The sequence below is a fragment of the Agelaius phoeniceus genome, chromosome 8 (genome assembly GCF_051311805.1).
Source record: "Agelaius phoeniceus isolate bAgePho1 chromosome 8, bAgePho1.hap1, whole genome shotgun sequence".
In the NCBI taxonomy this organism is placed as follows: Eukaryota; Metazoa; Chordata; class Aves; order Passeriformes; family Icteridae; genus Agelaius; species Agelaius phoeniceus.
In genome coordinates, this window is record NC_135272.1 from 36,897,924 (window position 1) to 36,914,648 (window position 16,725).

The 16,725-nt window shown below is 40.5% G+C and overlaps 1 protein-coding gene and 1 long non-coding RNA gene across 6 annotated transcripts; one reads left to right on the top strand and one right to left on the bottom strand.

Moving 5' to 3' along the window:
• Positions 1-283: 283 nt before the first annotated feature.
• On the bottom strand, positions 284-16,669 carry DNAI4 (dynein axonemal intermediate chain 4). 5 transcript variants are annotated; one of them, XM_077182646.1, is made up of 18 exons: positions 16,608-16,669; positions 14,760-14,859; positions 12,999-13,066; positions 12,367-12,396; positions 12,007-12,089; positions 11,729-11,876; positions 9,653-9,792; positions 8,796-8,951; positions 8,072-8,236; positions 6,978-7,171; positions 5,909-5,995; positions 4,462-4,613; positions 3,456-3,613; positions 3,190-3,311; positions 2,146-2,244; positions 1,514-1,740; positions 722-875; positions 284-427 (listed from the first exon to the last, which is right to left on the bottom strand). In XM_077182646.1, the coding sequence occupies exons 1-18, from the start codon at positions 16,628-16,630 to the stop codon at positions 383-385; spliced, it is 2,151 nt and encodes a 716-aa protein (XP_077038761.1). In that variant the 5' UTR covers positions 16,631-16,669; the 3' UTR covers positions 284-382. The 5 variants fall into 5 exon arrangements, with proteins under 5 accessions (XP_077038761.1, XP_077038758.1, XP_077038757.1 ...); XM_077182643.1 differs by having other exon boundaries at positions 284-875; positions 11,729-11,873; XM_077182642.1 differs by having other exon boundaries at positions 284-875.
• LOC143694673 (uncharacterized) lies at positions 1,736-11,847 on the top strand. The gene is made up of 3 exons (XR_013183330.1): positions 1,736-2,613; positions 8,537-8,584; positions 11,712-11,847. It is a non-coding gene; the product is annotated as an uncharacterized LOC143694673 (long non-coding RNA).
• Positions 16,670-16,725: the final 56 nt, after the last annotated feature.

Below are 16,725 nucleotides of genomic sequence, written 5' to 3' on the forward strand. Positions count from 1 at the left end.
CCAGGAAGTGCCTGGAAATCCTCCAGCTGGGTATTTTTTTCTGTTTCTTCTGCTCTGTCCCCCAAAAAAACCAGCCCAGGCAGCCAAACACTGTCTGCTTTCAACCCAAAGAGAAAAGATTTTGGGGGAAAAGCAGAAAGGGATAAAGACCAGAGGAGAAAAGACTGCAGAGACCTTTCCATGATCAGGATTCCAGAGAAGGCCACCCGTGCATGAGCACTGATGGTGCAACGAGGGGACTTCGGGAGGAAATTGAGGCCATTTGAAAGAAGTTTCTAAGCAGTGTGGCTTCAAAAAGAAACTTTATTGATTAAAAAAGATAACCAGTTTATGTTCACACTCCAGCAGGTGTTTCCTGAAGGAGAAGGGATATCAGCCACTGTTAAACAGCTCCAGCAGGAGCAACAATGTCATACAAGGAGCCAACCTGGAAAACAAGAGCAAAAAGAGCTGATTCTTCTGTGGAATTCTGTTAATGCTGGAAAATAGCACCTTTTGGCAGGCCAGGTTGGGTTGCATTTGTGCTGTCCTATTTGGCAGCACGCAAACATTTATCTCATTTATAAAGGAAATAAATTCCCAGGGGTGTGGCAGCAGAAGAGCAGGAACCACTACCTTTAACCCGGAATTGTGATCCCACCATTGCAATATTGCCTGGCTGGGTGTTTCCCAGGACTGCCTGGCTGGGGAAGGAGCCCAGGCACTGTGAGCACAGCCATACCTGGTCGGAGCTGGGGACAGCCAGGCTGGGCAGCAGCCACACCCCCACCTGGCCACAGCTGTCCCCCAGGAGCAGGCACTCGGCGTTCCTGGCAAACAGCAGGGAGCTCAGCTTCCCTTCAGGGTTGGCAGCACAGGACAGCACCGGGTCGAAGCTGCAAGCCAAGAGTTAATGGCACCATGCATGCATCAGCTGAAGGGCTGCACATCTCACTTCCTGTGTTCTAGGTTATCTCAGAAATTGGGAAGTGAGGTAGGGCTTGGTTTGGGCTCTGCCTGCACAAAAATCCCGGCTGCTGTTAACTGAGATATCCTACTTGCCTAAAATCTGTCCTAACCTGGAGAGTGGTGGTTAATATTTTTGTTAGATGAATAATTTGCAGGATGTGGCAGGGCTCTGGATCCACCAGGGCTTCACACTGTCAGTAACACAAAAAACACAAAACCCAGAGCAGCTGGACAGGGTGACAGGTAACGGAGTCACCTCAACTTCAGACCATCCAATCTTTACCAAAGTAGCTCAGTTTTGTTATTTTTCCTCCCAACTCTGCCACAATTTCTGCAGAGAAAGGGCAGTTTTACACTTTATCAGCTCCAGGAGGCATCCAGCTCCTTCTCTTCTCACCCCAAATCTCTGGTAGCCACCATCTGCTCTTACACAATGAGTATTTATGAACGCAATGGTTTGAGCAAGCAAGGCATGGAGCTGTAATGATCTGATAAAAACACCGATGAGGTAACAATGTGTGACAATTAAATTTCAGACTTTTCCTTGAGAAGAGTCGTTACTCACATGCTGACACTCAGATCCCAGATCTCCACCCTCTTCTCATTCACTGCTGCGAAGATGACGGCTGATTGTGGAGCCCACTTGATGTCATGAACAAAAGCTGTGACAGAAGTGAAGGTTAAAAGAGGGGTGTGGGAATCCCTGTGCCACAAGAGGATGCTCCAGTCTGCAGAGCAGCTGAGGAACATGTCTGTGCTGGTGGGATTCCAGGCAACTTTGTACACAGGGCCCTGTTTGGAGAGAAACAAAACAGATCCGGGTGTTGCTGCAGAGCTACAGAATCTGTTCTAGAGCTAGCAGCCTTCCTCCCACAGGTAAGACTATTTAACTCTACAGGACAATCAGGTTTCTGATTGCTGTCTTAAAATAAAGCCAGAGCTAAAGCTTTAAAACAGTTTATAGTAAATAAACTGTTTTAATAAATAGTAAAGAAACAGTTTTAATAAATTGCTTGAAAAACCCTGACAGTGTAGGAAGTAATGCTGTAAGACTGTGATGCTTTATGCTATGGGAATTAATTCCTAATAAAGAGAAGAAGTTTAGGTTTCTTTTGTTGCAGATGTTCACTAAATATAAGCAAAGACTGCATTTTTAGTTAAGCAGTCCCTGCTGTCCTTGTTTACAATGTCACTCACCTCATGGCCTCTGTATGTGCCCAGAATCTGCTCCTTGCCTGAGCAAGAGCAGCAGTAGATGTGTCCCTCTTCTGTTCCAGCAAGAAAAATATCAGTATCCTGAAAGAAAGGGAAAAGTGGCTTAGGTTGGATGAATTTATCACTCCTGAAGAAATCCTCCAGGACTGGAGGAGTTCAGAGCCAAGGAGGAGCTCCTGTGAGTGGTGGGGAAAGTGGAATCACAGCGTTGCACATTTGCTGGGTGTGTTCTCCACCAATGCACAACGTGCTGGGGTTTGACTCCTGAAAATCTTGGATTTTCAGCAATCCATGTGGAAAATGCATGAATTCTTCAAGTGCTCTGTGGAGGAAGGACTCAGATGGATGAAGAGAAGCTCAGCTGAGTCCTGGATGTGGGAGGTGTGGAAAAATTCTCCCAGCCTTGGCCATCACTCAGAGGGGAACTGCCCTGAGCCTGCCCAAGGAAATGTGAGTAACGTGGCTGGGAGTGATGCCTGAAGTTTGAGCTTATTTACCCTATAAATCCATTTCCCACAATTCTGTACTGCATTAGTGTATAATTCTGAACTTCATATAAATGTTAGCAAGTTCTCCTCACAGCTCAGTCAGAACAATAATTTTCCAGCCCCAGAACCAAGGACACCACTGCAGCTTCAGCCCCAAAAAGTGCAAACAGCAGGGAATGGAGGAGAGCAACCTGGAAGGGTGGGACTGCAGAACCTGGAGCTGGAATTGGACAATTAACCACAATATGGAAATGGACCCAAAAAGTGTGGTTTGTTCCTTTGTTCCTTTAACACTGCCTAGCCTCTGTTCCAGGCAGCCTCTCTGGGCATCAGGAGGACAGGGCTTGTTTTGCCATTTCACCCATTTGGGGTAAACCTTAGTAGCTAGAAAGCAATTTATTTCAGAATGAATATGCTTTAAAGAGCAGTGCCAAGTCCCTGGCTAGCTCCCATTAAAGCAGCTCCAGCTGAGCCTCCCACCACTGCTGCAGAGTTTTCCTGGCTAATGCTTCAGCCAGGATGGGCTTCCTGAGCCTACCTTTGGATGGAAGTCAAAGCACATTCCAGCTGCCTGTTGTGATATGGGACCTTCACTTTTCCTTTCTCTCTCACCTGGTAATTTTTTCTTCTCACTTTCTGTTCGCTTGATTTGCATCACATCTGTGCAGAGAGCAGGAGGTTTTGTCAAACAGGAGCAAGGAACCTGTGCTGCTCTGGGATGCCCAGCAGCTCTGAGATGTTTTGTGGGGTTACTGGTGTAAAGAATGCCAGCTGGAGTCAGAGAGAGCAGTTTCAGGGGCTCACCAGAGCAATCCAGCCTTTGCTGAATGAACCACTGGGTCATCCGCCCATCTCCCGAGATGCACATCAGTCTCTCCTCTTTGTCACCTGCTGTTGCACCTCCTTCCTGTTCCACCCACTTCAGCTGCCACACAGGACCTTTGTGTTTATTTAGGGATGCACTGGGACAAAAAAAATGCACGTGGTAAATCACAGATGAGCAAAGACAAGACAACATGTTTGAAAAATAATTAGGCTTCCACTTTGTAATGAGTGTTAAGTCTTATAACAGAAATGTTTCGCTTTTCTTTTTAAAAAAATGGTCTGAACATTGGTTGTTTTCTCCAGGAGAATGTTTCCTTATTAAACATGTTTGATAATTAGTTTCAGGGCACTGTTTATGTGCTTGTGCCATGAAATCAATCTGCACCTTGTAGGAAAGACTTGGGGAGCTGCCCTTAGGGCAGGTGCTTCCCTTATCACCCACCCATCCCCTCTCTCATCATCTCCTTCATTCCTGCTCACCCCTCACTTTTGTTGATGTTTCTCCAGTTTTGGCAAGAGGGATCAGAGAGAAATCACCAAAAGCTGCCCCTGATCTGCCACATGGATTTATTACCCAGGGCTGGACTGTCCCAGCTAGGACAATGAATTATTTATTCATGAATTTATAATTGATGGGGTAAAGAGCTGCAGTTCCTTAGAGAGTGAGGGACTGGCAGTCCCTGTGGCCCTGTCCAAGGCCTGCTGGCTCAGGAGGAGGAGGTGGAGGCCAGGCTGACCTGCTCCTCACTTTTGCTGATGTTCTCTCCAGTTTTGGCAAGAGGGATCAGAGAGAAATCACCAAAAGCTACCCCTTTTATTATTTATTACCCAGGACTGGATTGTCCCAGAATATGAATTATTTTTTCATTAATTTATAATTGATGGGGTACATAGCTGCAGTTCCTTAGAGGCTGAGGCACTGGCAGTCCCTGTGGCCCTGTCCAAGGCCTGCTGGCTCAGGAGGAGGAGGAGGAGGGTCCCTGACCTGCTGTCCAGCAGCGCGGTGTCCTGGCGGCTGCGCACGTCGTAGACGGCCACACGGCCACTGGCTGTCCCCACTGCCAGCAGGTGGGGCCTGGCCAGGGAGAAATCCACGGCGGTGACGCCGTCCTCACAGCGGAAAATGCGCTCTGGCCACTGCCAGGAGAGAGCACAGCAACCTCTGAGCTGGGCTAGCAGCCCCTGGCTTGTCTGAGCACTCAGTGTCTGCTGGAAACGCCAGTGTTGCAGTGTGATGGCATTTCCTGTCTCACCTATCCCAACCCCTCAGGTGTGCCAACCTCTCCTTTCCCCTTTGCCCTCCTGCTAAGAGCTGCCTTAACATTCCAGCAGGGTCGTGGTGTGGTTGGCAGGAGTTCCAAAGATGCCCCTCAGCTCCAGGCTCATTGGCCTGTCCCAGTGTCTTTATCCCTTGAGCCTTCCCCTCCTCACACCTGGTTGGTCCTCACCTGTCCCTTTGTCCCTTCCCCTGTCCCCAGGGCTTAAAAGGAGACGGGACCATGGGGTCTGGATTCTGCTGGGAGCTGTTACCACATTCAGAGTCTGTCAGCCTGGAATAAACTCTGGATTAAAACTCTACCATAGAATCCTCTCCTTTCTCTTCACCGTCCCCTGAACCTTTTCCACCAGAGGTAAACTGAGTTCCTGCTGTGCCTGGATTTGTTCCCAGTGCCCAGCTGCAGCACCCAGCTGGCCAAAGGTGTCTCTGAGGTGAAACACCACAGCTGCTGCCTTTGGCCCAGCAGCAAGGGCCAGACATGGCCAGGCACATCCCACCCGGAAATATTGGGATTAATATTCCATACACCAGTGATGGTGCCCACAGGGACCAGAAAAGATTCTTTATTCTGACTGGCCACGTATTTCTCACTACAACTGATAAAATTAGGAAAAAAATAAAGATTGGGCAGAAATATGACACTGGAAAATAAGTTAGGTGAGGCTACTCCAAACCAAATATATAAAAATATCTATGGTGGCAGCAGGGAATCAGGAGAGTATTTGGTGTGGCAAGGCTACTCCAAACCAATTACATAAAAACATCTATGGTTACAGCAGGGAATCATGAAAGTACTTGGTGTGGTAATGATGCATCAAAGATTTGACTCTGCCTGGTTTAAATTAGTCTAATACAGGTCTGGCCAAGAGAAGTTTGTAGTAGAAATCAAACTGGAATGTTGTAATTTATGGCAATCAGAATTTTTTTACTTTGGGACACTTTGTAAGTGAGATTTCCAAATTTTTTTTTTTTAATGGCTGTTCTTTTTCAGATGGATCTGCAGAGGTGTAAATGTTACATCTATGAAATTTCCTCTCTTACTGACGCTGTTGTGAGAAAGTTAGAGGAAATAATTGTAGCTAAAAGGGAAATTCAGCAGAAATTGTCCAGAGCAAAGCAGATTGCAGGAAAAGCAAACAAAAGGGCTCGTTACCATGGGGTTCTTCAGTGACCAGCAGCAAGCCAGGCCTTTCTTCTTATCCCGAGAAACAAACTCCCTGTAACCAACTGCCAAGAGATCCTGCAAGCACAGAGCAACAGCAGTGCCTCAGTTCCACCTGGAGCTCAGCAGGACATTTCCAAAGGCACTTTGTGCCTGGAATAACAAAGCTTTTCTCCCATGCAGGAGATACATTGCTCTATAATCATATTTTAATGTGCATTATTTAATGGAGTACATCTAATTTTCCCTCTCAGGGTTAGCTGTAAAAGGAGCTTCAGAGAGCACCTCAGACTCCTGGCTTTTAGCTTTCCCCAGTCCAGTGAATTCCCTTCATTCCTTTCCATAGGCAGAAGTAAAAACCAGCAGCCTTTAGCCTTCAGCTCCAGTAATTTTTCCTTTCTTGCACTCAACAAGTAGTTTGTGAAACTCACATTTTAAAAGTAGCTGACTGTTTGCCCTGTATTCTAAGACTGAAGTCTCTCAATGTGTCTAACTTTTTAATATCTGGAGATTTGGTGCACTAAGAGTATGACATGGTCTTTATTTTCTCTCTTTTTTTTCCCTCACTGGTTTTCTGTTTCTCATCCTCAGCTGCTTTTTACCCCTCTTCCATTCATTATTTTTGTTTAATAAGTGAGTTCTGGTGGGCAAACAGAGCTTTACATGACCAGACTTAGGAAGCTTTGCCTTCTGTGCTGTTATTATACATCTTATCCTTAAATTTGGAGGAATTCTGCTGTTTTGGGAGGTTCCTGTTAGAGACAAAGATGTGTTGTCTAAACTACCACAAAAAACCTCCATCAATGATGACAAAGTTTAGCAGCAGGGGTTAAATTTCAATTTTAGAACAGACCAAGTCGATGAAGATTGGTGCTCAGGGAGCAATTAATGAAATTCTGGGCCAACTAAAGCTGTGATGTGTAGGGAAATCCTACAGATTAAAGCAGTGAGAGTGAGGACTGGATCCACCTTTGAGATGCAGCCCAGGATCAGGGGTTCCTGCCAGCCCCAGCTGCCTGTCCCAGTTTGTGGCCAGCTCAGGAAGGGTTTGTGCACTCACAGGGTTCACTTTGTTCCAAGCCATGCTGCTCACGCTGTGCCCCCTGGTTAAATCACACCTGTATGACCACAGCAGCTCCAGCCTGGGGCCTGCCCCTTCTGCTGGGCCTTCAGCTGCCTCTGCTGCCTCCTCCTGCTTCTCCTCCTCATCCTCTTCATCTTCTTCCACCTCGGCGTCTGAGGTAACAACACGTTCTAAAATGTGCAGATGCAGAATCTGAGTGGAAGTATTTATAATATATATATATATTTTATAATTATATATTTATATATATTTATATATATTTATATATATTTATATCTATAATTATATATAATTATATATAATTATATAATTATACATATTAATATAATTATACATTAAATATATATTTTATTATAATATATATAATATATATAATATATTATATATAATATATATTTTATATTATATATTAGATATATTATATATAATTATAATTATTTATGATATATAAATATATGTATACAATTATACCTAATTATAGGTATAATTGTATACATATATTTATATTTGATATTTATTTTTATTATTTTATATATTATTTATTATATATATAATTTTTATATTTATATATACTAAACCCATGTAATGTAACCTATATTCTTATATATAACCCACATTATATAACCTATATTATTAAATACAACCTATATTATTATAGGTTATAGTACTATAACTCCAATTATTTCCACCAGAAGAAAAATTTGCCCTTTCAGCAAATATTTTGCAGAAGGAAAGGAAAGGAAAGGAAAGGAAAGGAAAGGAAAGGAAAGGAAAGGAAAGGAAAGGAAAGGAAAGGAAAGGAAAGGAAAGGAAAGGAAAGGAAAGGAAAGGAAAGGAAAGGAAAGGAAAGGAAAGGAAAGGAAAGGAAAGGAAAGGAAAGGAAAGGAATTAAGACATCTTAATTTCTAAAACTGTGGCTAAAATTGGCTGGGGACAGAGCAGACAGCTGGATTGGGCTGGAGTGAGCCAGGTCTGCTGCAGGTGGATGAGGTACCCAGGCAAAAGTGAGGAATTTCTGTGGAAAATGAGGAATTTCTGGCTGAAAAGAGGGTACTGAGCAAGGAACAAACCTATGAGGACAGGAATCTGCCGATAGACTGCGAGCTTGGGCTGGAAAATGTTCTCCATGAGAATCCTCTCCATGACAACTAAATCCTGCTGCAGCTTTGCTGAGGTTAGGATCGCTCCTGAGTGGCATTCCTGCTCCTCGGGGCTCCTGGCAGGAGCAGCACTCTCTGCAAGGGTGATGGAAGAAGCTGAATTACAGAATCCTGGGATATTCCAAGCTGGAAGGGATCCACAGGGATCGTGGAGCCCAACAGGCCCACACTGCCTGATAAGAGATAAATGGCATAGAAATGCTTTGAACATGATAAAACTTCACACAGAAGGATCAAGGGATAAGAATTTTCCTCCACCTGCAAAAAGGAGAGAATTTTAAAAAATACTTTCACTGTGATTTTTTTTCCTATAATTTTCTTATCATTTTATCATCTTATCACTTTTTCTCATTATAATTTCCTTATCTTTTTCAGCTACTTCTGGAATTTTTCACAAATGGTGTTTTGCCTCTACTTTTTAAAGTGAGTATCAGCAAACCTTGTCCGTGAGTATTTCTCTTTATTTAAGATGATTTCTGATGGCAGTGTGCAGAGAAGTGCAGCCCTGCCCACGATTCTTCAGCAAACTCTCTTGCAGGTTCCAGGCAGTGTTTTCCAGGAAGTTTTCCCCACAGATCCCAGGGATGTGCCTGGTTTAGAAGGATGAGGACAGGGCAGAAATGGGAAATGTTACCTGTGGCAGGAGGGACAGCCCCAGCCTGACCCTGCTCTTCAGCTGTGGCAGATGTGCTGCTTTTCCCTGCTGGGGTTTCAGGTTTTTCTGTCTCTGCAGGTTCTGTTTCTGAGACATCCAGTGGATTGTCCAAATCCCAGGGAGTCACCATCATCCCTGGGAATGAATTCCCTGTCACACAGGGCTCTTCTTTTGCATTATTATCTTCTTCTTTTACATTATTGCAGGGAGCTTCCTACGCCCCAACTGCTGGGCTGGGCTTTGGAACCACCTCTGCTTCCAAAGCTGTTGATATTTGAACTGATATTTTTCATTAAATATTGTAATTTCATCTTTTAATTGCCTTATTTTACAAATTTACAGAAAAGGTTGCCTGTGCTTAATAAGAATCATTAAGGCAGATAAAATAAAGCACCTCCTGTTGTGTGACTGGTGCAGCTCCATCAGGGTTTTTTGGCTCCCCTTGAGCAGGGCCAGCTCCCACCCAAAACTTGCCTGGATGTGCTCAGGGGCTGGAATGAGCCCTGCTGATGCCCCCAAAAAAGTGGCAAATAGCTTTTCAAAACAGATTATGATCTACTTTTGGGGTTTTACACACACTAACACAAAGGAAAAATGTTAGAGGCTAATTTCTTTAGCCTCTTACACACAACAATAACATTCTCTGGGAGTGTTAAGAACAATTTTATTGCAATGGATTCAGTGTTCCAGCACTAAATTCAAGATTTAGGAGGGGCAGAAAAGGCCACCACAACCCACAGTGTCCTGCCTGCACTTGAAGCTCTGGAAGTGGAAATTGAGGGAACATCTGCTCAGAGGTAGAGGTAAAAAATGCTTTTTATCAGTGCCAGGTTTACCTTTCTCTGCCATGGTGATGGTCTCACATTGCACCTCCTTGGTTTTGGCAGCTCCAGAGAAGGTTTGCACGATTTTTTCTTCAAAGTACTCACTGTCAATTTTAGCCTCACAAATCTCTGTGTAAATCTTATTCCTCTCCCTGGGAAATAAAGGAAACACTGGCTGGTGAGTCCCTGGGAAATCCTGCCTGGAATTCTCAGGGTCTGTAACAAGGAGCTGATCAGGAGAGGCTTTTCCATGTCTGCCATGTCCTGCTTTCTGGATTGCTGGATGGAATTTCAGCCTTTGTATTATTCAGCAGCTCGTTCTGATCTTTGTGATGCTGCTCTAAAACAGGAATGGCCTGTGGAGAACAGAGCCCAGAAAAAGCAAAATTCCCTCTCCCAGCTGCCCCTGAGCTTTGGGGGATTCAGAGCTCTCATTCCTGGGAGTGAAAGGCAGGAGACAAAAAGGAAACTTCTCCTTTTCTGTTTCAGCATTGCCACCAAAGCTCTGGTAGCTCAGGGAGGACCAAGGGGAGCTGCCCGCTACCTTTAACTTTTCTTAATTAATGAATAATTAGAAGGTACCCACAGGAATCAATGCAGCAGTTTGGAATGTCTTACTGCTCTCATGAAAATCAAATGATCACCCTCCTCCAGCCCTGGGTTTTCCTAAGCTGCCATGGTTTTTCAGTGGAAGGGAGGAAGAATTTCACCCACAACAGGCAGCTGTAAGAAATGGAGGTTTTGCACTCAGAGAAATGGGTGCCAGCTGTGAAAAATATGTTTATTTTCTTCTGCAAATTGTAAAAGGTTCATAAAGGACAGATGAGGGCTGGGTGCATCTTGGCACTTCTTTTTGGAGATACCTTTTAAATATTTTTCTCTTGCATTAGCTTCTTGTATCTTCATAAATAATCATGTAGAGGAAACTTTTTCTTTAAACTAGTTTACATATTCTTAGAATTGTTTACGTGGCTCCTCTTCAGTTCTACTTTTATATAGTATCTCTATTTTTTCGTTGTGGTTTTAGGTATTTTTATTAAAATTTCTATCTATTTGTTTATTTATTTATTTGTTTGTTCATTTATTTATTTTAAATACTTTTATTTATTTATTTTGTTTAGTTTAGGCCCTCTCCCACACTGTCTTTAGACAATGAGTGCTGTTAGTTGGTATATTTGTAGTAGGTGTCTTCTTTATTATGTTTATTGGATATTATTTCATCTAAGCAGGTATTTTAACACAAGTATGCTTATATCAGCTATTTCACTACTATGTCTAAGCTTAATTAACATAAAATAAAAAGAAAATAAAAATGATAAAAATAAAATAAAATCTAAAATTACTGTATCTTTATAGCAATATATATAATATATATAGCAATATAAAAAACCACAATTTATAATAAAATATATATTCTATAAAATATATAAATATAATAAATAAATATAATAAATATAATATCTAAAAATACATATTATTTATTATATATAGCAATACATAAAATATGATATATATAGCAGTAAAATATAAATAAAAATTATATATTTAAGCAAAGTTATTTTAACTCTACATGTATAAAATTGATTTTAATATTAGCAATATATAAAAAATACATATATAATATATATAGCAACATATATATATAAATAAAACCGATATGTTTATAGCAAAGTTCTTTTAACACTACATGTATGAAATCTATTTTGATATTAGCAATATATATACAAATATAATATATATACATATTTTATATATATAAATAAAACCGATATGTTTATAGCAAAATTATTTTAACCCTACATGTATAAAATCTTTTTTAATATTAGCAATATATATAAAATATTATCTATATTATCTATATTATATATATAAATAAAACTATATATTTATAGCAAACTTATTTTAAGACTACATGTATAAAATATATTTTAGTATTTAGATATAAATATTGTATATATAATATATATAGCAATGTATATATATATATGTATATATATATATATAAAACAAATATATTTATAGTAAACTTATTTTAACCCTACACATGTGAAATCTGGTTGAATGTTTGCAGTGACATTTGTGACTCACAGCACCCTGGGAGCCTCCTCTGCCTCGGTGGACACGAGGGCCGTGGGCAGGTCCAGCATCCAGAGCGTGTCTGTCTCCGACAGCAAAACCTCCACCCTCTGCTCCAGCTCTGCCTCTGTCAGGGCTGCCTCCCCCTCCTCCTGCTCTGCTGGGTAAGCACAACACAAACTGCACCTTGGCTGCTCCAAATCAATGGAAAATTAATGCTGGGAATCAGACAAATCCCAGAATATACAATTTTACATGTGAAATGTCCAATTACTGGGTGTGTTCTTTACCAGACAAGCTCAAATCTGGGTCTTCTTGAGGTTCTGTCTCATCCAAGCCAGGCTTGGTTGTTGATGTGCTGCTTCCATGTGTCCTTCAGGCATGAAGAAATTAGAAACATGCAGAAGAAACAAGCAGAAATTGAAAAGAGAAACAAGCAGAAATTGTCTCAAAAACTAAAATAGTGTTCATTTTCTGGCGGTACTTTAAGTAATTATAAATATTTTTAATTATTAGTATTTTAATTATTAATATTTGTATCTAAATATTATTAGTATCTATATTTAATTATTAGTATTTTAATTATAAGTATTTTAACTATAATTTTAAATTTGTTTTTTATATATATTTGCTCCTGGTTGGTATCCTACCCCCTGGGATTGTCCTTTGGAACATCCAGCCTGGGAAACATGGCAGAAAAAGCAATCTTCATCTCAGATATCAGTAATTTACTAATGTAAATTTACTATTTACTATTTACTAATTTACTAAATTACAATTTACTATTGTAATTATAAATTGTGAATAATTGCAATTATTCCTTGCATTTTGATCATGCTGTGGCTCAGGATTTTTCATTTAAAACACCAATAATTATTTCCCTTCTTTGCATGACTGAATTGAGTTTTTCAGCCCCAAAGTCTTTGACTTTGTTTTTCCCCTCTGTGCTGGAGGTTTGTAAATTAAAATGTAGTGAAACATAATTTAGGAGTTTTAACTCCAAATTTTTTGTTCAAGAGCATTTTTGGAGATGGATGCACATAACAACACAGAGGTAACTTGCTTAAATATTATTAAAGTAAAGAATTCTTGTTATGGTAAACATATTTTGATAGTTGAACTGGTATTTTTAATATTTTAATTTGGTATTTTAATTTCTATATTTTATAATTTTGCATAAAAGCCTGTCTGCACTTACAGATAAAATACTTTAAAAGACATCCTTTACTTTTAAAAAAGTACTTATAATGCTTTATTTATTTTAAAATAAAACTTTTCTTGCCTGGCAGCATTTGGGTCGGGCTGGAAGAGGGGTTGGGGTGTCACATTCTTCCCTTCCTCATCAAAAACCTGGAGAAAAATAGAAATCATTTTCAGGATAATTTCCCTGTGTTATAGGGAGGGCACCTGGAAGGGGTTTGAATTTCTGCCTTCCTACAGGACCAGCCCCAGATTTTTGGGATTCTTTGGGAAAAGCCACTCCTGTCACTGTGCTTGGAGGGGCAACCCAACCATTCCAGGCCTTCCCACCTTTCCCAACCCAATAATTCCAGGGTTTCTGAGATCCTTCCTGCACGTGGATTTGGGGCTCTTCCCACTTTTCCCAAGGGTGTCCAACCCATCCATTCCAGGGTTTCTGAGATCCTTCCTGCACGAGGATTTGGGGCTCTTCCCAGCTTTCCCAGAAGAACCCAACCCAACCATTCCAGGTCTTCCCTCAGGTGGGTTTGGGTTCTTCCCACCTTTCCCAGCCCAACCGTTCCAGGGCTCCATGATTCTTCCCACAGGTGCATTTTGGGCTCTTCCCACCTTTCCCAACCCAATATTCCAGGATTTCCATGATCCTTCCTGCAGGTAGATTTGAAGCTTTTCCCACTTTTCCCAAGGGTGCCCAACCCAACCATTCCAGGGTTTCTGTGATCCTTCCTGCAGGTGGATTTGGGACTCTTCCCACTTTTCCCAACCCAACCATTCCAGGGCTCCATATTTCTTCCTACAGGTGCATTTTGGGCTTTTCCCAAGGGTGTCCAACCCAACCATTCCAGGCCTTCCCACAGGTGGATTTGGGGCTTTTCCCACCTTTCCCAATCCAACCATTCCAGGGATCCATGGTTCTTCCTGCAGGTGGATTTTGGGCTCTTCCCACCTTTCCCAGAGGCACTCAACCCAACCATTCCAGGGTTTCTGAGCTTTTTCCCACAGGTGGGTTTGGGTACTTCCCACTTTTCCCAACCCAACCATTCCAGAGCTTTTTGGTTCTTCCCACAGGTGCTTTTTGGGCTTTTCCCACTTTTCCCAAGGGTGTCCAACCCATCCATTCCAGGGTTTCTGAGATCCTTCCTGCAGGTGGATTTGGGGCTCTTCCCAGCTTTCCCAGAAGCACCCAACCCAACCATTCCAGGTCTTTCCTCAGGTGGGTTTGGGTTCTTCCCACTTTTCCCAACCCAACCATTCCAGGCCTTCCCTCAGGTAGGTTTGGGTTCTTCCCACCTTTCCCAACCCAACCGTTCCAGGGCTCCACGATTCTTCCCACAGGTGCATTTTGGGCTCTTCCCACCTTTCCCAAGGGTGTCCAACCCAACCATTCCAGGGTTTTTGAGATCCTTCCTGCACGTGGATTTGGGGCTCTTCCCACCTTTCCCAGAAGCACCCAACCCAACCATTCCAGGTCTTCCCTCAGGTGGGTTTGGGTTCTTCCCACCTTTCCCAACCCAACCATTCCAGGGCTTTTTAGTTCTTCCTACAGATGGATTTTGGGCTTTTCCCGCTTTTCCCACCTTTCCCAACCCAATCATTCCAGGATTTCCATGATCCTTCCTGCAGGGAGATTTTGGGCTTTTCCCACCTTTCCCAAGGGTGTCCAACCCAACCATTCCAGTTCTTCCCACCTTTTCCAACCCAACCGTTCCGGGGTTTCTGAGATCCTTCCCATGGGTGCATTTTGGGCTCTTCCCACTTTCCCCAAGGATGTCCAAGCCAACCGTTCCGGGCCATGCCCCAGGTGGATTTTGGGTTTTCCCCAGCCCTCCCTGGTCCCTCTCACCTGCAGGGGTCCCTGGCTCTGGGGGGCTTTTCCCAGGGAAGCCGAGGAAGCCGTGGAAGTTCTGCGGGAGCTCGGGGCTCTGCCGGCTCCCGGCCATGCCCTGCAATCACCACACGGGAATATTTGTAAATATCAAATTGTTACCTGTTATTATAAAGGATTTAAACAATTTATAATAAAGGATTTTTACAATTTCTTAACTATTATAATAGATTATATATTACCTAATATTTTAAAGGATGCAAACCATTTATAAGAAAGGATTTTTATAATTTATTACAATAATTACAAAAATTTATTATAATAATACAACTTATTTTTAATATTTTTTTACAATTACCAGTTATTTTAAAGGATTTTAACTATTTTTAACCATTTATAATAAAGGATGCTTATAATTGATTATATATTACCAATTATTTTAAGGGATTTCAACCCATTACAATAAAGGATTCTACTATTTCTTTTATCAATTATTACACATTGCCAGTTATAAAGGATTTCAACAATTTAAAGGATTCTTATAGTTTAATATATATTATAATTGATGATATATTACCAAATATATATATATTTAATATTATATATTTTAAAGAATGTAAACTATTTATAAGAAAGGATTTTTACCATTTCTTATATAACTTATTTATTATCAATTATTTTAAAGGATTTTAACATTTTATAATAAAGGACTCTTATATTGATTATATATTATCAATTATGTTAAGGGATTGCATCCTCTTATCAGAAAAGATTTTTACTATTTCTTACAGAGTATAACTTATTATATATTAGCAATTATTTTAAAGAATTTTAACCATTTATTGCCATTTATAAGAAAGGATTCTTCCAATTCCTAATGTATTATAATTTATTATAAAATACCAATTATTTTAAAGGATTTTAACCATTTAGAATAAAGGATTCTTATAATTGATTATATATTGCCAATTATTTTAAGGGATGTAAGCCACTTCATAATCAATATAATAATTTAATAAATAAAATATTTGCAACAATTTATTTCTCATAAACTATTATATATTATGACATATTATAGAATGTAATTTGTTATGGATTATGATTTATTATGTATTACCAATTATTTCAAGGGATGTAAATAATTTAAAATACAAGATTGTGGGATTGCAGCCACTTATTGATTATAATTTGTTATATATTAATAATGATTTCAAAGGATTTTAAGCATTTATAAGAAAGGAGTGCCATTTATTATAATTTATTGTGTATGATAATTAATTACATATTACCAATTATTGTAAAGGATTTCGACCATTTATAAATAGGGCTTTTGACTATTTATTTGTTATAACTTCATATGCCTTATAATTTGTTATAGAATGTAATTTTTTATAGAATATAATTTATTATAGCATACAATTTATTATATACTACTATTCATGATCCATTACCCATTAATTCAAATATGTAAACCATTTATAATAAAGGCTTTTTACCATTGATTTATTATGACTTATTATAGAATATAATTTATTACATATTACAATTCATTAAATGCTACCCTTTGTTTTAAGGGATGTAAACCATTTATAATTAAGAATCTTGGACACATGTAGTTTATTAAATATAATTTAATATTGCAGAATATAATAAATTATATATTATAACTTATGTATTACTAAGTATTTTAAGGGATGTAATCCCTTTATACCAAAGGAACTTTTCCTATTCATTAATTATAATAAATGATCTGTTATAACTGGTTCTGTACTATAATTTATCATCTCTTCCTCGGCATTTTTAGGGCTTTAAAGCTTTTTAATTCCCGTAAGATTGCAGCTTTAGGCCGGACCCGCTCCCACTCACCGCGGAGGCCGCGGCCCTTGCATGGCGTCGCGCCGTTACCGTGACAACGCCGCCCAAGACGCGGCGCGCCGATTGGCCGCCAGCAAGGGCGCCGCCGATTGGTGGCGGCGCGGCGCGC

Bases quoted from the DNA above. Each gene is read 5' to 3' on its own strand.
- DNAI4 (XM_077182642.1), bottom strand. From the start codon at position 16,630: ATGCAAGGGCCGCGGCCTCCGCG. The intron at 13,067-14,759 runs GTGAGAGGGACC...ATTTTTCTCCAG, and splicing joins AGAGCCAGGGACCCCTGCAG to GTTTTTGATGAGGAAGGGAA. The intron at 7,172-8,071 runs GTTTGTTCCTTG...TGCACATTTTAG, and splicing joins GCAGATTCCTGTCCTCATAG to AACGTGTTGTTACCTCAGAC.